Below are 22,480 nucleotides of genomic sequence, written 5' to 3' on the forward strand. Positions count from 1 at the left end.
AATTCCATATATATGTGTTAGCATACGGTATTTGTCTTTCTCTTTCTGACTTACTTCACTCTGTATGACAGACTCTAGGTCTATCCACCTCATTACAAATAGCCCAGTTTCGTTTCTTTTTATGGCTAAGTAATATTCCATTGTATATATGTGCCACATCTTCTTTATCCATTCATCTGATGATGGACACTTAGGTTGTTTCCATCTCCAGGCTATTGTAAATAGAGCTGCAATGAACATTTTGGTACGTTACTCCTTTTTAATTATGGTTTTCTCAGCGTATATGCCCAGTAGTGGGATTGCTGGGTCATATGGTAGTTCTATTTGTAGTTTTTTAAGGAACCTCCATACTGTTCTCCATAGTGGCTGTATCAATTCACATTCCCACCAGCAGTGCAAGAGTGTTCCCTTTTCTCCAGACCCTCTCCGGCATTTAGTGGTTCTAGATATTTTGATGATGGCCATTCTGACTTGTGTGAGATAATATGTGTTTGTCGATTTCCTCTTTTATAGCTGTTAGCAGTTGCTTTTTGTATGGAGGTGCTCCTATGTTGGGTGCATATATATTTATAATTGTTATATCTTCTTCTTAGATTGATCCCTTGATCATTATGTAGTGTCCTTCCTTGTGTCTTGTAACGTTCTTTATTTTAAAGTCTATTTTATCTGATATGAGTCTTGCTACTCCAGCTTTCTTTGGATTTCCATTTGCATGGAATATCTTTTTCCATCCCCTCACTTTCAGTCTGTATGTGTCCCTAGGTCTGAAGTGGGTCTCTTGTAGACAGCATACATATGGGTCTTGTTTTTGTATCCATTCAGCAAGCCTGTGTCTTTTTGTTGGAGCATTTAATCCATTCACGTTTAAGGTAATTATTGATATGTATGTTCCTATTACCATTTTCTTAATTGTTTTGTGTTTTGTTTTTGTAGGTCCTTTTCTTCTCTTGTGTTTCCCACCTAGAGAAGTTCCTTTAACATTTGTTGTAGAGCTGGTTTGGTGGTGGTGAATTCTCTTAGCTTTTGCTTATCTGTAAAGCTTTTGATTTCTCCCTCAAATCTGAATGAGATCCTTACCGGGTAGAGTAATCTTGGTTGTAGCTTCTTCCCTTTCATCACTTTAAGTATATCATGCCACTTCCTTCTGGCTTGTAGAGTTTCTGCTGGCAAATCAGCTGTTTACCTTACGGGAGTTCCCTTGTATGTTATTTGTTGTTTTTCCCTTGCTGCTTTCAGTAATTTTTCTTTGTCTTTGTTTTTTTCCAGTTTGATTACTGTGTGTCTTGGTGTGTTTCTCCTTGAGTTTATCCTGCCTGAGATGCTCTGTGCTTCCTGGACTTGGGTGTTTATTTCGTTTCCCATGTTAAGGAAGTTTTTGACTCTAATCTCTTCAAATATTTTCTCGGGTTCTTTCTCTCTCTCTTCTCCTTCTGGGACCCCTATAATGCGAATGTCTTTGTGTTTAATGTTGTCCCAGAGGTCTCTTAGGTTGTCTTCATTTCTTTTCATTCATTTTTTTAATTCTGGTCTGCAACAGTGAATTCCACCATTCTGTCTTCCAGGTCACTTATCCGTTCTTCTGCCTCAGTTATTCTGCTATTGATTTCTTCTAGCGTATTTTTCATTTCAATTATTGTATTGTTCATATCTGTTTGTTTGTTCTTTAATTCTTCTAGGATTTTGTTAAACATTTCTTACATCTTTTCGATCATTGTCTCCATTCTTTTTCCAAGGTCCTGGATCACCTTCACTATTATTATTCTGACATCTTTTTCTGGAATAAACCTTATTATTCTGTCTCCTATGTCTCTTTTCTTGTCTTACAAATTTTTCTTTCTTCTTGACTTTATTCCTTCATTTTGAGTAATTTTTGCAGATTTGTCTTCCACTTTGGAAATTCTCTTTTTATTCTCCAAATCTAATACTTGTTCTTTCGTAGGTATTTGTCCTCAAATCAGATTGTCCCCTTGTTTCCCCTTTTCTACACTCTTATATTTTGTTTACTGTTACCTCTCTGAGTTCAGCTTACTGTTCAGTTGTTTATCTTTTGGAAAATAGTCCTTTTTTTCTTTTGATCCAAGCGCAGCTTTAAAATATATCTTAGTTACCATTTACTTTTAGCAGGAGTTCACTTTAGATAAGTGTTTTTTGTTCATTGTAGTAACTTAATATTTCTTACTTAATACATTTGCAGTTCTGGTATTCTTATTGGTGAACTTGTGTCATCTCAGGATCTCATTTTGTGTCTTATCTCTTTATCTGTTAATGTGCCACAAGCATAATAGTAACCATTTGTGGAAGGGTTTTCATACCCTTTTAATTAACATGGTGTTGGTAGTATTATATATTTAGGATTATAAACTTTTTAAATAAGATTTATATGCCAGTATATTTCAGATTTGTTGTGGTTCTCTAAGTATGTGTGTGTGTGTGTGTGTGTATATATATATATATATATATATATATATGTGTGTGTGATTTAGTTATTTGGGTCTTCTAATGTATATGTCAAACTATACATATTAACTACCCCTTAACCTAATAATCAGTGTTAATTTAAATACCTATTCTGTACAGCCAAGCAGTCTTCCTGTTATTCACAAGGTATAGGTTGCAATATAGGGATGATGAAGCAGTAATTAGTTTTCTTTTGGTAATTGTTTTCTAACAATTGATGCATATTAAAGTAAAATTCTCAAAATTATACTTTTTAGAATAGCCCTTATAATAGATTCTATCTTCATTTATTTTGGAGAGTTGAAAGAAGCTTCTCATTTTATTCTCATAAAATTGACCTATTTTCCCTTTAAAATAAGAATTCGAAATATGGTCTAAGAACTATGGGATTTTGCTATTTGTAAGTATTTTAATGTGAACTTTTGAAATTAAATATTCAAGCATTTGGATATTCTGTGCAACAAATAGTATGATTTGTTCTGAGTTACAAGTGTCTTTTCTTGTTATCACCTTAGACAAAGAAACAGCCCTGGTATAACAGCACATTAGCATCAAGACGAAAACGACTCACTGCTCATTTTGAAGACTTAGAGCAATGTTACTTTTCTACAAGGATGTCTCGTATCTCAGGTACATTCAGGACTTCTTAAAATATCTCAGATTCATGTTTCATATCCAAATCTAGCTTCTTATGCTGGATTTATGGAAAGCAAAAGTGTCTGTTTTCAACATAGTCTAGCACAGTATTGTGTAGGTTCTTAGACATCTTGGAGAACATTGCTTTTCCATATCTATTTTTGTTCTCTTTCTTTATTTGGGAATTTTTTATCTGTATATAGTGAGCTGTATAAAGTTAAAAACAAATCAGCCATGAATATGTAGCTAGCAAAAATAAGTTCCATTCAGTTGCCTTCTATTCTTCAACATTTATTAAGTTGTAAGCACTATCCTCTGCGCTAAGAATAAAAAGATGAAAGTACTTGTTCTTGTCGTCAAGCAGTATTATGAATTTAGTGGGGGGAAGCAACAGGTAAATAATTCTATGTGTCGGGCTTCCCTGGTGGCGCGGTGGTTGCGAGTCTGCCTGCTAATGCAGGGGACATGGGTTCGTGCCCCGGTCCGGGAGGATCCCACATGCCGTGAAGCGGCTGGGCCCGTGAGCCATGGCCTCTGAGCCTGCGCGTCCGGAGCCTGTGCTCCGCAACGGGAGAGGCCGCAGCAGTGAGAGGCCCGTGTACCGCAAAAAAAAAAAAAATAATAATAATAATAAGTCTATGTGATATTTTATGTTATATACATATGAAAAGGGCATTAAGGGAATAGAGAAGAATATCCACTAATATAACTGGGAGTGAAAAAGCCGTGCCATGTTGAAAATGAAGAAATGTGAGAAAATGATTCCTGTAGGGATTTCAGAGATGTTGTATTTAGTCAAGGCTAGTATTAATTAACTAAAAAAGGTAATTAGAAACATATTCAAAGTAGAGGAAATAACTTATGCAAAGATTTGTACACAATAGTATAGAATATTTTTATTGCTATAGAAAAGTAACCGAGTTCTGTTCCCTTTTTGTTAGTTCTCTGATCTTTAGCTTTTCTTGGTGTCTTTGCTCACCAGTGCAGTAGAGACATTTATACCAACCCAGCAGGGTTTTTTTTTTTTAAGGTTTATAGATGATGCATGTAAAATACAATGCTTGGTATAAGTTAGATTCTCAATTAATTGATGTCATTTGTAATACACCTGCTCAAAATGAGGACCACCAAGGAAAAAATGTCTGTTATTTTATTAATTGTTAAAAATTTTTCCTTGGTTTTCTCTTGAATAGGCATGTTTGTATTATAATCCACACATTATAGAGAGAGAATCTTTGGAGAAATTTGCCTTAGGACTGGAGGTGGCAGAAAAATGTATATAGATTCACATAGCATTTTTCCTCTGAAGACTAGAAGAAAGCCAAACTTTGTTTTTAAGTGTGTTTGAAATTAATAGTCAACAGTTTTCATACAGATGCAAAGCTCTCATTGCATTGTCTTGAGAATTGAGCCCCTTATTAAACTTCTGTAATAGTCTGTAAACTACAGTAGGAAGCTGTTACATTGAAAGTGGTCTTAGACCTACATTCTACTGACTGGCAGAGGGTTCATGTTAACCCTTTCAGATGTTCTTTGTTGGTATGATGTTGAAATACAACCACAGGCAAATGACAGACATTAAAAAAAGAGAGAGAGCAAGATGGGAAAGAGAGATTGGAGTAGGCTATTGATTAATAATTTGTAAATAACTATAGCATAAGCATGCTGTGGGATAGTAAAGGTAATCACAAACCAATTTAATTTATTTTGGAGATATAGCTTTATAGGGAGGTAGACTAGTAAGTTAAAACCAGGAGGAAGATTAGATTTTTATTTTTGTAGACATGGCTGTATTGTACTTAACACATGTTGTCTTTAGTTTTTAGGAATCTCAAATTTAACTTAACAAATTTGCAGTGTCTACACTGATCATATTGCTGAATATGGAGTCCCTCTTAGTGTCCTTGGCTGTCAAAGAGGAAATTTAAACTTCTTTGTAATGGGGTACCTAAGAGTTTGATTGTCCTTTTGTATATTTTCAAATGAGAACACACTCCCCATCCCCAACTTTTATTTTCATCTATGAAAATGAGACATGAAGACTAAGAAAAAATGCTTTGAACTCTTAATTGTAATTGAAAGAGAAACTAAATTATAAAGCATTAGAAGAGAGAAGAGACACTGAACACACTTTTACAAACTGATCTGTAATTAGAATAGGAGGGGTGATACGCCATCAGATGTGTATGGGTATTGATCAGAAACCAACCAAGCAAACAAAATCCTACCTTTTTACAACCAGATAAGTGAAATCTAATCCCTGTGCTTTCAGATACTGAAATAACTGCTTTTAGTGTTATTTTTATAACTTCTGTTGAAAGTAGGTGTTAAATGAGTGGATATGATGGCTGGAAGTTCAACTACCCTAGAAAAGGATTGTGATCTTCTGCAGAATAGACATTCTTGAATGCTTGTGAATTTTATATACTTAGGGATTGATGTCAAAATGTTGAAAGAATATATTAATATTAAAACAATTTTTAAATGGTTAGCTATAAAGTAACTGTCTTTTCAGTATTTACTGCATTACGTAGCTCACAGTAATAGGGTTATATATAAAAAGAACCAGTTACATGGTTGGATGCATGTTGTATCCAAACCACTTTGCAGTGCAGTTGATACCCCCCCCCCTTTTGCAATAACCTATGTTTTATTTATCATTTGTTGAATTTCCTGAGAATAATTTTTGTGGACCAAGTACTTTAGCTCAATAACATCTTGATATTTCATGCTAATTGGGTTTGTTCCTTTTGTGTTTTCTAGAATGGAAACACTACAAAATTGAGCCCTTTTAATGTAGGTTGTTAGATGACTATGTTAAGTTAGTGTTTAAATCTTTAAAATGTAAAATATTAGGGACAGAAGCTTACTTAGTTTCCTCAAATAATTGTTTGTTTTTCTTTATAATAATTGTTAGATAAAGTACTTCATGTCAGCAATTCAAGATAACTGGAAATCTCCAGATAAAATAAATAAATTCTTCATTATATATCATATAGTAGAGTAATAGTAACTCTTTTGACTTAATGATTCTTACAGCTTAATTTCTTTTTGCTTACTAGTATTTTCAGAGGACATTTAAGAAAGGAAATCACAAAAGTTTACCTTAAAAATGTTCTGTGTGTGTATATGTATATGAGCTAAGAATAAGGAAGAAGGTATGAAAACACTGTGTTATAACAGGCTTATTTCAAGTTTCAATATAGAAAGCTAACTAAAGTAATTGTGTTCTTTTCTTTCTTTGGAAGGGAAAACGCAAGTCCAAACTTTAAGCAGTTTTGAAAAACAATGTTTTTATTCATGCTTTTACTGTAGGCCTGTTTCTACATTGGAGAGTAAATTAGCTGTCTTCTCAGGTCCTTTATAACCTGATTTTGTGATTTAAATTCTACATCATTTAGTTATGAATAGTTTACTGAAATGGACTTTACTCAAAGTATTTGTAAAGAGTTCTATTGGATGGAATTATTGTTTTCCATATTCACCAAGACATTTGAGTGAACCAATTTTTATTTATTTATTTAATTTTATTTATTTATTTATTTTTATTTTTATTTATTTATTTATTTTTGCGGTACGCGGGCCTCTCACTGTTGTGGCCTCTCCCGTTGTGGAGCACAGGCTCCGGACGCGCAGGCTCAGTGGCCATGACTCACGGGCCTAGTCGCTCCGCGGCATGTGGGATCTTCCCAGACCGGGGCACGAACCCGTGTCCCCTGCATCGGCAGGCAGACTCTCAACCACTGCGCCACCAGGGAAGCCCGAGTGAACCTATTTTAAGTTTGATTTTGAAAATTAATAATTCATACACTGCAGTTTTTACTCTCGTCCCATAATTGGATTTGAAACACTTCGAAGTATTATGTGAACAAATATTTCACTTTCTTTTTACTTAAAAATCTATTTTTAATCTAAATTATGTTATTATTGTGTTTTGACTATAAGTAAACATGAACATGAAGATGTATCCCTGTAAACATGTTCCTTTAACAAATACCCTGTCCAGTATATGTACTTGTCTCTCCACCCTCACCTTCTTCATTGATAAGGGATTTTGTTTTAATAAATGATTTAACGTCTCTTGATCAGAGGTACTTTTTTTTTGTTTTTGCAAGAAATTATTGCTTAAAAAAGAAAAAGAATTCACAGTATGTTCTTACTGGTGTTGAAAGAGACTGTGTCTTTCAAGAACCACTGAGAAATTTTTTTTAAAAGTTGAAAAATCAGCTCAATAATTTGTGTATGTTAGTCCTCTCTAAGTACTCTTGAAGAGTTGTTGTTTGTGTTTAGTATATAGTTTTTAGTGTGTGGATATTGCTGTTTGACTTATGTTTCAGTTCAATTCATTTATTTTATTTTGTTTTCTTCATATAGATGACAGTCGAACTGCAAGCCAGTTGGATGAATTTCAGGAATGCTTGTCCAAGTTTACTCGATATAATTCAGTACGACCTTTGGCTACATTATCATATGCTAGTGATCTCTATAATGGTTCCAGCATAGTTTCTAGGTAAGTATGGGGCAGCATACTATTTTCTTACTATTTTCTTTTGCAGGAGTGTCTAGAATTTAATTGAATTAGAGAAACAGTTATAATGTTATGGTTAAGAGCCTCTGTTGTGAAATCCAGCTTGCCTGCCAATTTTTAGCTCTGCGGTCTTAGGCAAGTTTCTAAATCTCTTTAGTCCTCAATTTATCTCTAAAATGTAATGATTGTTAGTATCCGCCTCATAGGGCTGCAGTTTGTTTTCTTGTAATTCTTTTGTGTGGTTTTAATGACAAGATGTGCTCTCCTAATAAATGCTCTCTCCTCTTAATTTTTTAGAAGAGTTTGTAAAGAATTGGTGTTAGTTCTTCCTTACATATTTTGTACAATTCCCCAGTGAAGCCATCTTGGTCTTGAGTTTTCTTTGAGGGAAGATTTTTAAATACAAATCCAATTTTTAGGAGAGATGTAAGGCTAATCAGGTTATCCATTTCTTCTTGATTGAGCATTATTTTTAGTTTGTGCCTTTCAAGGAATTTGTCCATTTCATCTAGGTTATTGAATTTACTGGCATACAAGTGTTTATAGTATTCCTTTATTATCCTTTTGATTTCTTTAGATTCTGTAATGATTTTTCCTTTCTCATCCTTGATTTCAGAAATTTGTTTCCCTTTTTTTTTATACTTAATAGTCTGGCTTAGAAGTTTTCAATTTTATTTGTCTTCTCAAAGAACCAGCTCCTGGTTTATTGATACTGTCTATTTTTCTGTTCTCTGTTTCATTGATTTCTACTCTTAACTTTATTATTTCCCATTTTCTGCTTTCTTTAGGAGTAATTTGCTCTTATCTTTCTAGTTTCTTAAGGGAGAAACTGAAGTGATTGAGTCGAAACCTTTCTTCTTTTCTAATATAGATAATTTGTGTTATAAATTTCCCTCCAAGTGTTGCATTAACTGCATCTCACAAATTTTGATATGATTGATATCTTGTCTTTTTTCCAAATTTTTTTTTATTTTGGTAAAATACACATGACATAAAATTTACCATCTTAATAACTGTTCAGTGGTATTAAATGCATTCATAATACTGTGCAACTGTCATCACCATCCATCTCTTTAATACTTGACATCTTGTAAAACTGAAACTCAGTACCCATTAAACAACAACTCCTTTTCCCTCTTGCCCCTAGTCCTGGCAACCACCATTCTACTTTCTTTGTCTATGATTCTGCCTATTGCAAGTATCTCATATAAGTGGAATGGTGCAATATTTGTCTTTTTGTGACTGGCTTATTTCACTAGTGTGGTGTCATCAGTGTACATCCATGCTATAGCATATGTCAGGATTTCCTTCCTAAAGGGCTGAATAACATTCCATTGCATGTATATAACACATTTTGGTCATCTGTCTGTCAATGGATACTTGTGTTGCTTCCATGTTTTAGCTACTGTGAATAATGCTACTGTGAACATGGGTAAGACTATCTCTTTGAGACCTTGCTTGCGATTCTTTTGGGTATATACCCAGAAATGGAATTGCTGGATCAAATGGTCATTCTATTTTTAATTTTTTGAGGAACTGCCATACTATTTTCCACCAGGGCTATACCATTTTGCATTTCTACCAGCAGAGCCTAAGGGTTCCAATTTCTCCACATCTTTGCCAGTATTTATTTTGGTTTTTTGATTTTAGCCATTCTGCTGGGTATGAGGTTAGGTTTGATTGCCTAGATTTGATTTGAATTTCTCTAATGATTACTGATGTTAAATGTCTTTTCACATGCTTATTGGTCATTTGTATATCTTCTTCGGGAAAATGTCTTTTCAAGTCCTTTGTCCATTTTTAAATTGAGTTTGTTTTTTATTGTTGGTTTCAGGAGCTTTCTATATATTCTGAATATTAATCCTTTATCAGATTTATAAATATTTTCTCTCATTCTGTGGGTTGCCTTTTTACTCTTGATATTGTCTGTTGTCAATGCATACAGTTTAAAAATTTTTATGAAGTCTTATTTGTCTATTTTTTCTTTTGTTGCTTGTGCCTGTGGTGTCATATCCAGGAAATCATTGCCAAATCCCAAGTTGTGAAAAGAGTTTTATGGTTTTGGATTTAGGTTTTTGATCCATTTTGAATTAATTTTTGTATATAGTTTTAGGTAAGGATCTAAATTCATTCTTTTGCGTGTGAATATCTAGTTTTCTCAGAACCATTTTTTGAAAAAGCTGTCCTTTCTCCAGTGAATGGTCTTGGCACTCTTGTCAAAAATCCTTTGACCACATATGCAAGGGTTTATTTCTGTGTTCTCTCTTCTATTCCATTGGTGTATATGTCTGTTTTTATCTATGTTTTTTGATTACTGTAGCTTTGTAGTAAGTTTTGAAATCAGGAAGTATGAGTCCACTAGCTACTTCAGGTCCTTTGGAAATCCGTGTGAATTTTAGGATGGGCTTTTCTATTTCTGAAAAAAAAAGTCATTGGGATTTTGATAGGAATTGCATTAAATCTGTAGATCACTTTGGGTAGTATTTGACAACAATATTCAGCCTTCCAGTCCATGAACATGGGATATGTTTTCATTTATATCTTAGTTTCTTTCAGCAGTGTTTAGTACTTCTCATTGTACAAGTCACCTCCTTTGTTAATTCCTAAATATTTTTTTGATGCTTGTGTAAATGAAATTGTTTCTGTAATTTTCTTTTTAGATTGTTTATTGTTATTATATCAAGGATATGATATTTTTCATTTTCACTCATTTCAAAAATCTTTTAAATTTCAAATTTCATTTTATTTTGACTCATGGATTACTGAGACATTAGTTTTCAAATATTGGGGTTTTCTAGTTATCTTTTTGTTATTAATTTATATTATTTTTATCTTCATCATCTTGACCATTCTTTAAAATTTTTAAATAAATTTTCTAATATACATAAAGATGGAAAGAATATAATCCTTTACACAGTCATCTCCCAGACTCATCAGTGATCCAAATTTTGCTATACTTGCTTTGTTTATACTCTTCATTCCTAATTTCTTTGCTTAAGTATTTTGAAGCAAATCCCAGGTATTACGTCATTTCAACTGTAGATTCTTAAGAATCTCTATGTCTTAAAATATGGATATTGTATAACCACGGGGCTTTATCACCTCTAACACAATTAGCAGTAGTCCCTTGGAATCATCAAATTGCTAGTCCATGTTCAAATTTTCTAGACAGAATGAAGAAGCCTTAAAAAAAATGTTTTTGATGTGTATCAGGAATTTGACAATTTTTAGCTTTTTAAAAATTACTGAAACTACATGTGCTTTTCCATTTTCATGACTGAGATTTTTATTTATGTATATGAATATTGATCTTGAACTTCAGGCCATTAGCTAAAGAGACTATTGCATTAAATCTTTTATTGTATTCAAGCTTGTTGTTTAACTTGGTAACAAGACAAAAATCATACATTTATTTATTTTTCTATATGTTGGCAGTGTAAGTTTTCCTAATCAGGCACTGGAGTGATTAAAGTTTTAAAATGCAGTAAATTGTGGGTTTTGTTTAACTAATTAATTAAATTAGTAATTAACCTATTTAACAAAAATTCATTGACTACCTAGTGTGGGAGAGGCTAGGAGTGTAATCATGAACAGGCCAACTTTGATGCTTGGATTCAGGAGACCTCTCAATTTTATTTCAGTGCCTTTATAGAAGAAATAATACTGATCTGGTATGTACACACTTATAATTATATGGCTCTACCCAACTGAAATGTAATGCAGATTAGAACTCTGTTGTAATAACAATTAATGTCCCTGACCATTGTGAATTCATCCTATATTGTATTTTCTTCTCCATTTAAAAGTGAACAAAAAACCAAAAACAAAATAAAAATTTCCTTCTTAACTTCATATTACAAAAGCAGCATTTCTAGTTAGAAAATGTAGGATTGGTTATACATCTCTAGGTATTCAAAAAAGAGTAAGAGCTAGCTATTCTTCATTCCTGAAAGCCATTTTAGCTTGATATAATGTAATTTTGTTTTTTAAAAAATAAGTAAACCTTGATCATATAAAGACATTTATATCAGAGTGCTATGTTTTCTGAGGCAGACATTTACTGTTATAGGAAGACAAGATTTCAGTTTAGAAAAATAACTTACTGAAGGTGAGATTAGTTATATCAAAATATGTCAAGCAAAATAAAAAATTTAAAGGTACCTTTAGTTTTTTCATCTTCATGTTGACATCCATTCTTTTCTCCTATTTACATTGAATTAACATTTCTGAAGGAAAAATTTCCAATTCAGGAAGTTTATCAGGCAGAACGCTTGAAGGACTATAGTAGGCAGCAGCAGAGGAACATAGTATCCGTAGTATTGAAGGGACTTTGAAACTTTCACAATCCTGGTGATTTTTTGCTTTTTCTAGTTTCTCACATTCAGACACATCATTGATAATAAATTCATTTTAAAGACTTTTAATTCCTTGCAAATTAGGACATTTAATGAATTTCTTTTGGAAAGAGGGGTGAAGACTTGTTAGAGATGACAAATAATGTTGAATTTGGTGCATTATTTCATTACATTGTAAAATAAATTATTCTTACTGTAAAATGGCATGACATGTATTTAGTATTGGTCATTTATTGCAGTGAGAATCTCACTGAGAGAAAAAGCTGAACCGGAAACTTTCACTTTTAAAATTTGTCTTCCTTTGCTTATGGATCACTTTGGGTTATTTAACACCATACTCATGAGTCCACAAGGTGGCAGCATTTGTTTACTTTGACAATGTCTCAACTAATAGACAATAGACAAGGTATGGAAATCAGTGGCTTATAGTGAAGTTCATTCTCATAAATACTAGATGGTCCTAGGTTAACGTCACCAAATAATAGAAAGGATAGAGAACTTTTCTTACACATAGCAGTAATGGAACATTTTGCATTTTTTTCTTGAATTAGGTATTCATGACCACCAGAGAGGAATGAAACTGTATTGTTTAAACTTACTGAATACTTAGTAGCAATGGCTGTTGAATTCTTGGTTTGAACGTTGCATACCTAGATTGTTTTGGTTAAAATTGTTATACACTCCCTCTGTAGTTTACAGATTATCTTAACAGTTTTGCTTATATTTTCTCAAACTCTTGAAATAGACTTACATCAGGCATTAGTAAATTCATAAGAAGAAAATGATTATATATTGTGGCATTTTTTTGCTGCTGGTAATGTAGTGTTTGATTACTTTTCTTCAGACACCATTGTAAGTATTTTACATGACCTTGTAAGTTCACTAACTCATTTAATCTTTACTGTGGAGTAAGGCATTGCTGTTAATCTCATTCTACAGATGAGCAGTTGAGGTAGAGAGAAATTTTCTAACTTGTCCAAGATCAACACAGTGCTAGTAAATGACAGAACTAAGATTTGAACTAAGGCATTCTGGGCCCTGTGTTCTGCTGTTCTTTTGTCCCTTCTGGATCTGTTGAAACCTTGGGAAAAGTTTCTGAAAGCACTTTACTTTTGAGACAAACAAAAGAAGTAATTCTTTTGAGTTTCTGATACTTTGTATCCTTATTACTGTCTTGTCTAACTTGGCCTCGATAATGAAAATTTTTTATTTTTAATTTAATATAGATATGACGTTCCAGTGTCACTTTTGCCATAGTTTGAAAGTATTCAAGTTAAATATTTATTTTTTTTGCAGTAGCCAGTTATAAGGATTGTTTTTTTTACTAAACTTCAGTTTATAATGACAGTCAGTGCTGATCCAGGTTTAGGGTACCTTTTAATATATGCTTTATTGTAGAATGCTGTGAGTTTTAAATTTGTACTTAAAAATAGGTTGTCTCCAGGTAATTAACTACTTGGTAAGGATGTATGATTTTTAGGATGACTTATGCACTTCTCTTTTTGTCAGAAGATATTTCTGTTATTGTCTAAAGAGTTATCGGGCCATCTGGGGTTGATGAGAATTGGGAGGAGTGGGAGTGCAGAGGAAAGGATTTTTTTTTCTTCAGAATTTGGCCCAGGACCAGTTTTTTAAAGCAGTAATTTAAAAAATTGTGTTCTAGGCTTGAAGCTTCGTCAGGGAGGGCGTCTTATCTGCCTTACTTCCCGCTGCATCTCCATGCCTGGCACATGGTAGGTGCCCATTAGTAAATAGTTGTTGAATGAATGCATGAATGAATGGAAAACATGCTGCATGCTCTGGGAGGACCCAGAGCAGGCGGGGCTCTAGCAGTTGTCTACCTTAACCTGCTTTTACATATTTGCTTTCTGATAAGTATTCCTTTGAAGAAAGTATCCCTAGGCTAAAAAAGAAGTCTGTAAATCACCAATGACACATGACAGAAAAATAAGTTAATGTTAACAACTTAAAATAGAAGCGTCCAAGATTGTCAGCATGTGTTAATGAGTTTCCTACTTCTGTGACAATTCAAGATACAGGCTAAAGATGAAATACACACAGTCTAAGTTTAAGCGTTAGAAATTGCTACATCCTCTCCCTTCCCCATAGCCTCTTTCCTATCTTTTTCCTCTTCTCATCTCAATTCCTCTTATTTTTCCTGTTTATTTTCCTTTGCCCTTGCTTATGCTGAGGCTTGTCAGTAGTACATAGTGAAACCATAAACTCAAATCATTTTACGCTTATTACCACAAAGAAAGTGTTAGTTAGGCTAGCATTTGAGATTTTAGTAGACTAGTAAGTTTGTCACTAATCAGAACATAAAACAGATGCCTACAACAAAGGCTTAGAATTAGAATGCTGCCTTTTATTCATGATAAAATTATTTACCTGGAGAAGAGTAGAGTTTGTTAACCTATGACTCTCTTCAAATAATCAAAGTAAAAGAGGAAGTAGAATGGTTCTGTTTGGTACCAAGAGATAAAAGTAGGACTAACGGCTGGAAGCCACATTTTAAGGTTAATATAAGGAAGATCTTTGTAGTCAGCAGTGTGTAGAAGTGGAATAGGCTTCATCGGGAGGTCGTTGCCGTATGCTCTTCTTAGTTTTAAAACTAAGCTCTAGTTTTTCTTTTTTTTAATCAAGAAAAATTTTCTGTAATCCTGAGATCAGTTATATGTATATGTTCACCTGTATTTTTCTAGGATATTGTTTTTGTTTTAATTTTTTAAAATTGTACCTATTCATAACAGATATTTTAAGTGCTGAGAGTACAAATAAGAGTGATACACAGAATAGTGGAAAGGCAAACCTATAAGCCAATATATAGAATAAAGTGTTGTAAGTGCTATGAAAGCATCTAGTGGGTACAACATGGAGAATGGATTTGAAAGAAGCAAGAATAGGAAGTAGGGAGATCCAATATATAGGTGATTGTTGAAACTGGCCAGGCATAGCATCAGTACATGATGATGGCCTGTGACCTGTACTAGGGTAAGGTCAGTGGGGCTTAGGTGAAGAAGTATTTAAAAAATATTTGGGGACTTGGGACTTCCCTGGTGGTCCATTGGTTAAGAATCCTTCCTTCGGACGCAGGGGATGCGGGTTCATCCCTGATCAGGGAGCTAAGATCGTACATGCCCCGGGACAACTAAGCCCATGCACCACAACTACTGAGCCTGCGTACCACAACTAGAGAGCCCAAATGCCACAATTAGAAAGCCCATGCACCACAACTACTGAGCATACATGCCACAACTAGAGAGAAGCCCATGCGCCACAGCAAAGAGCCTGCGTACTGCAATGAAAGATCCCACGTGCTGCAGCTAAGACCTGATGCAGCCATAAATAAATAAATATTTAAAAAAATATTTGGAGACTAAGGTAGACAAAACTTGATGATTGATGGGTGTTGTCCTTGAAGGAGAGGAAGATAGCTTCCAGGCTTTAAGCTTGAGGAGCTAGGCTGAAAAATATTGGTGTTATTTACAGAGATAGGGATACTGGAAGAAGAGTAGGTTTAAAGGTAAGGAGGCACATGGGAGATTATGCATAGGCTCTTTGGTTGTACAGAGAAGAGGTCTATGAATATGGGAATTTGTACAGTTGATAATTGACATCATGGTTGTAGACTCATAGAGCTCCAACATTTAAAGATCAGGTAGGCGAGGAGGAACCCATAAAGCAGATCAAGAAGGTTCTCAGGGGCTTCCCTGGTGGCGCAGTGGTTGAGAGTCCGCCTGCCGATGCACGGGACACGGGTTCGTGCCCCGGTCCGGGAAGATCCCACATGCCGCGGAGCGGCTGGGCCCGTGAGCCATGGCCGCTAAGCCTGCGTGTCCGGAGCCTGTGCTCCGCAACGGGAGAGGCCACAACAGTGAGAGGCCCGCATACTGCAAAAAAAAAAAAAAAAAAAAAAAGAAGGTTCTCAGATGAAAATGAAAAGTAGGAGACTTTATTGCCATGAAAACCAATGAGGAAACATGAGATAATTTGTAGAATTAGATCATGTGCAGGATTGAATCCAAAGCAAAGTAAGACTTTTTGCTTTCATTAGAAGGGAGGACACTTCCCCCTCCATAATAGGAGGGAAGGAGCAGAGAATGGGTTCAAAGGCAGGCATGTTTGTATATTTAGTGACAAGGAGATAAAGGAGTTCTTCTCTTAAGAGTTTATGCTTTTTCCATGTCATCTCAGAGTGACAGGTAGAAAGGGTGGTTAGTGTTCATGTTTGACTGTGAAAGAAGAAGATATTAGATGACGAAAATGATTAAACTTATGAACCGTGGAATTTAAACTGCATACTGAAGGAAATAAAGATAGGAGAGGTCTGAGAAAGAGGCAGAAGTGGTGGAATCACCTTTGTAGAGGACAAGAATGAAGGGTTGTGAGAATAGAGAGCAAGTGGCGGGGGCGGGGGTGCTATGGAGACGGTGGTCAGAGAGGTAATTGCACCTTTGGCAGGGAATTCTTTTTCATCTTTGTATTTGTAACACTGGGTAGTTTACCTGATATCTAATGGACTCTCCTGTTTGTTGACTCAGTTGTAGAATAAACTAAAATGCAAGGTAAAAAATAAATAATAAATGCTTGTGGGGATCTGATAAAATGCTGAGGGAGTTGACTAAAGAGGGAGTTCACTTTAGGCTATGACTTTCAGGTTCCTGGAAGTATTTGAAGTGGTTCTTTTAAGTTTTTTCTTCTGAATTTCTATAGATTATTATTTCTCTACTTGATTTTTAAGATAGGAAGTGCCATTAATATACTTTTTGCTGTTACTTCATTGTGTTCAAAATCCTGTCTTTCATAATGTCTTGCTAAAGTTTGTGGTAGAAGTAGTAATTGTTGTTAAAGGCTGGCTATCATTGTACGTGCTTCAGTTTAGGGGGAAGATAAAGCTTGGTTTGCAGCTTCTCTGGATAAAACATGTGGAGGAGAAATAAGGGAATGTAATTATTCACACGTGTTGAATGATAGAGAAGAGAATACCTCTATAGGGGAAGACCTTTGTAAATCTTTATAGTAAAATTACTAATTTGGAATGGGGACAAAGAAGACCAATTTGAATGAGTGAAATCTCATGTAGTTTAAAAAAATAATTTTATTTATTTCAGCTATCTAGCCTAATTAGCAGTAGTTTCAATTCATCCTTTTAAAATGAGATGAAATGAGAACTTATTTGAAATTTTTTAGCATTTTGTGTGGCACACTGTAACTACTAAGTAAATGTTAGGCAATATTCTTACTGTTTCAGATTTACCAACATGCCTAAGGACAATGGTTCTCAAACTTTGGTAGGCCTCAGACATAGCTGGAGGGCTTGTTAAAACACAGGTTGCTGAGCCCACTCCCAGAGTTTCTGATGCAGTAGTCTGTGCTGGGGCCAAGAATTTCTAACATTCTCAGGAGATACTGATGCTGCTAGTCTGAGACAGCACTTTGGGGACACTGTCTTAGGTTAAGAGCTTTACAAAGAAGATATTTACTTCCAGTAGAAGAAATTTACTTCTAATAGGAAATATTTATCATTTTAATGCTTTAGGAGAAGACCATCATTATTTATTTTTTATAGTTCATGAATCAAAGAAAATAAGGTTAAAAAAAACCCATTTAGTCTATAGTTTCCTAACCAATAAGTTGTCATAGTGTGCTGTGAATGTGTTGCATTTGTACCAAGACATTTATTCCTTCTGTTCTTGGAACAGTTGAGTGAGGGCTGGGTTAGAGAACCAGCTTATAATCAACTGTCCTAAGGACAGAGGGGATTAATCACATGTTTAACTTAATTTGTTTTACCTGCTGCACAGTGATAGGGAGACTCTAGCTTAGAGAACCAAGAACAAATAAAGTATCTTTTTTTCTCTCCAAGTTGTTGTAGTAATTTTTGGTGAACAAAGTTTATAGTGAAAATTGGGATTGAGGTCTTTAACATATAAAATATTGATATTTCATGTTAATAATTAACCTGCAAAGCTGAGTTCTTAAAAGGAAGCCTACTCTTACTCTTGCTGGAGGACCATCTCACTTTGATATAGAAGTGAGTCACTGGGCTGCCAGTAAGTAGGGTGCACATTTTGTGGGGTTGAGAGGGAAGTTTTGAACCTTTTAAAATTTGAAAAAAATATGTTCTTAAATGTAATCTCTTTATTCACTGTTTCTTGCACTTTTGACTTAATCAGGAGGTTATGTAGGGGAGGAAAAATCCTTTTCCATCTACTTTTCTGAGATTTTGGCTGGGATCCCTATAACAAAAGAAAAACAGAAGTTTATTAATATTTATATTTCATATATACATGGGAGAAACGCAGGGAAGTGAGTAACTCAGAGAGGTGGCTTAGAACTCTGGCTTACATTGCATCTTTAACAAACAACAATAATCCGTAGAATAAAGACAGGACAGAGGAAAGCAGTTTTAGGCTTCCAAGGACAGCAAGCTGTGGGAAGGTAAATATACAGAGGGAACTAATTTGTTTGCAGATTCCTCTAGTGCCATCTGTGGGCTTTTAAGAGTCTAGAGTGTCCAGTAAAGAGCATTTATACCCTGCTTTTAGGCAGAAAGAGGGGAAGGATGGAGAGAGCTTTTTCTTCATTTGCTGCCTTTTAGTTGCCTTCAGCTCAAAATAATTTGTATGTCAAAGAGGCATATTTGGGGGTGACATTCTGGTTTCCTTCAAGTAAAATCAAAGTCTCTGTCCATCTTGTCACTAGTGTGAATTTAGTAGGACTGCAGTTTACTGCAACTTAGAAATAACTATGATATCAGTATACAGAAAACAATCTGGTGAAGTGTTTTATAATATAAATATTTGACAAAGGCAACTTCAGTGTACCATTATTTGTCTTAGATGTGGTAATCTGCCTATATATTGCTAACATCAGACATTTAAAACTTAGGTAAGAATGGCTGTTACTCTAGGAGCAGTTGTACACATGTACTATTTTGATTTTTTTCCCCTTTATCTGAGTTAAATCTAGTGTTCATAATAGTTTGATATTATGCTTACACTTCACCTATACAGAATTTAACCTGTGGCAGTCCCATATGGCTAAAACGTAGTCAGTAACCAAGGCTGAAATGAAAAATAAAAAGGCTTTAGAACAAAATAAATGCTATTAAATTAATGACTAAAGCTCATACATTCACAAATGGCCAGCTTCTTGGGTTACTTCATGTCTATTGACTTTTTTATATACAACCCCTGTAATCTTAGTTGTCTGGTTTGTGTCTCTTCAAATTATAAAGGGAAGGGAAATTTCAATAGATAGGTTCAATGACAGCAGCAAGAAGTGATAGCTCTTAGCTTGACAAAGGGAAGAAATGATGAAACTGCAAATAGGAGCTAAAAAATAAAGCAGTTTGTTTCCATTTAATATGAGGTCAAGTGGCTTGCCGTATCTAAATAGACTCTGCAATCACTGAGATGTAATAGAGTGAGTGTGGTAACTAATGTCAGTAGGGCTGTTCACCTTACTATGCTCAGTGTGTTCATATAAAGATAGTAAGGAATATATTACATTTGACAGATTACACTCATAGGGAATCAAAAGTTGGTTCTGAAATGTATTTAACTAATATTTACTGGGCACATACTCTGTCTTAGAGCAATAGACACGTATGTCTATAGACAATGTCCAGAAAATACTATTCTATTATCCTTTAAAAGTAATTTTAAATGTAAATACTGCCATTGGTATAAATGTATTATGAAAAAATTCATATTTCTTTGTAATTACTTTAAAATTTTTGGTATTTGTAAGTTTCAAGCTTTGCACTGGTTTTACTTATATAAAAGAAGACATTATGAATAAGAAAAATACTGACTTTCATACCTAGTACAGGAATCAGCAAACTATGGCCCATGGGACTCGAATTTGGTCCATCACCTATTTTTGAGTGGCGCATGAACTAAGCATGGTTTTTATATTTTTAATCGGTTGAAAAAATCAAAAGAAAAATAATAACATAATGATGTACAGTAACATGATTTATAATAATGACATGAAATTTAAATTTCAGCATCCATAAGTAAAGTTTTGTTGGAACATAATCATGCTCATTCCTTTACATATTGCCTATGGCCGATTTTGAACTGCAACAGCAGAGTTGAGTCATTTCAGTAGAGAACTGCGCAGCTTCTCTGACCCTTTTACAGAACAGGTTAGCTGACTCCTGACCTCGTAGATTTGCTGAGGCTCTAAGGACATACTACATTTGATTAAAGTTCTGTCATATTGGGGGGGGGCCTTAGTGTGTCTATGGGGAAAAAAGGGGTTTGTATCGGATTTTCTGATCTCTTAGTGATGACTAGCTATTTTATATGCTTCATATTACTTAGCACAAATGATCTATCACTCAGCCTGTCGATTGGTTGAGTGATAACTACAGATTTTTTTTTTTTTTTGTGGTACGCGGGCCTCTCACTGTTGTGGCCTCTCCCGTTGCGGAGCACAGGCTCCGGACGCGCAGGCTCAGCGGCCATGGCTCACGGGCCCAGCCGCTCCGCGGCATGTGGCATCCTCCCAGACCAGGGCACAAACCCGTGTCCCCTGCGTCGGCAGGCGGACTCTCAACCACTGCGCCACCAGGGAAGCCCAACTACAGATTTTTAGTACTCTTTTAATAACAAATCCTGGTTTGTTCAGCGGAAAGTTTCCTATGTGTCTTTTAAAAATTATTTATCAAGTGGAGCTGAAAAATACCTTGAAATAAGACAAAAGCTTGCACTATTATGATTAACTATATCATACTAATCTTGAAACACGGATGCTTTTCTACTACTAATGGTTTTTGTGTTTACATTCTTTCTCTTACCTTTTCCTCTCCCACATTAATAGGTAATTTTTGTTGATAGCATCTAAAATTATAAAACACTGTTCTTTGATCCATCTCTGAGAGGGCTTAATTTGTTGTTCTGTTATTTACATAACTTAAGTTTAATAAATGTAGAATCACAAATTGGGTAGTTTTAAAAATCACCCTTGCTGAGGTACAATTTACATACAATAAAGTATTAAGTTTTAATTTTGGCAATTGTATAAACCACAATCAAAATACAGAACATTTCCAAAAATTTTATTTCCTGCCACTTTGCCTTTAATTCTCCAGACTCCTGTCCCAGGCCACTGGTTATCTGCTTTCTGTCATCATAGAATAGTTTAGTCATTCTGGAGTTTCTTATAAATGGAACCATACAGAATGTACTCTTGTGTGTCTAGCTTTTTTAGCTCAGCGTGTTTTGAGATTCATCCATGTTTTCTGCATCAGTAGTTAGTTAATTATTTAGCAATATTCCATTTAATGAATATTCCACAATTTGTTTATCCTTCATGTGTTGATGGACATTTGAGTTATTTCTAATCTTTGACTATTATGAATAAAGCTGCTATGAATATTCACATACAAGTCATTTGGATATTCACATTCATATTTATTTCTCTTGGGATTGAAATTGCTGGGCTGTATGATTAGTTTGTGCTTAACATTTTAAGAAACTGCCAAACTGTTTTCCAAAGTGATTGAGCTATTTTAACATTCCAGTCAGCAATGTAAGAGAGTTCCATCTGTCCCAAATCCTCAGTAACTCCTGGAATTATCAGTCTTTTTATTTGTGGGTATATAGTGATATTTCCTTGTTATTTTACTATATGTTTCCCATACGACTAATGCTTTTTAATGTGCATATTGGCCATTTGTATATCTTTTATGAAACATCTATTCAAATCTTTTGCCTATTATTTAAAAATCAGGCCCTTAATAGCATTGAATAGTCAGAATTTTTTATGTATTCTAGATATCAGAAATATGTATTGATAGTATTTTCTCTGAGTCTGTGACTTGCCTTTTTATTAATGGTGTCTTTCAAATAACGTATTTAATTTTTATGAATTCCAGGTCATCAGTTTTTAAAAATGATTTAAGCTCTTTCCTTCAGAAATGTTCATCTGCCCCAAATTGTGAAGATTTTTCTCCTTTTTTTCTTCTATAATTTTAATAGTTTTAGCTTTCACATTTAAGTCCATAATCCATTTCAAGTTATTTTTTTTAAATTAATCTATTTATTTATTTTTGGCTCGTTGGGTCTTTGTTGCCATGCACGGGCTTTCTCTAGTTGCAGCAGCAGGGGCTACTCTTCGTTGTGGTGTGTGGGCTTCTCATTGCGGTGGCTTCTCTTGTTGCGGGGCATGGGCTCTAGGCACACGGGCTTCAGTAGTTGTGGCACATGGGATCAGTAGTTGTGGCTTGTGGGCTCTAGAGCGCAGGCTCAGTAGTTGTGATGCACGGGCTTAGTTGCTCCAGGGCATGTGGGATCTTCCTGGACCAGGGCTCGAACCCATGTTCCCTGCATTGGCAGGCAGATTCTTAACTACTGCACCACCAGGGAACTCCACAAGTTAATTTTTATTAGATTGTGAAGTAGGGGGTTGGAGTTCAGTTTTTCCCCCAATGTGGATATCCACTTGTTCCAAGCATTATTTCTATAAAAGATGAATTTCCCATTGGCTTCTA

The 22,480-nt window shown here is 34.8% G+C and overlaps 1 protein-coding gene across 5 annotated transcripts in view; it reads left to right on the forward strand.

Moving 5' to 3' along the window:
• The window catches only part of COP1 (COP1 E3 ubiquitin ligase), a 273,591-nt gene that overhangs the window by 123,635 nt on the left and 127,476 nt on the right, over positions 1-22,480 (forward strand). For all 5 annotated transcript variants that reach the window (XM_079916606.1, XM_079916607.1, XM_079916608.1 and 2 more), the window contains 2 exons: positions 2,973-3,087; positions 7,468-7,603. In XM_079916606.1, coding sequence (XP_079772732.1) covers positions 2,973-3,087; positions 7,468-7,603 — 251 coding nt within the window. The remainder of the gene's footprint in view (positions 1-2,972; positions 3,088-7,467; positions 7,604-22,480) is intronic.

This window comes from Stenella coeruleoalba, assembly GCF_951394435.1.
Source record: "Stenella coeruleoalba genome assembly, chromosome: 1".
Classification (NCBI taxonomy): domain Eukaryota; kingdom Metazoa; phylum Chordata; class Mammalia; order Artiodactyla; family Delphinidae; genus Stenella; species Stenella coeruleoalba.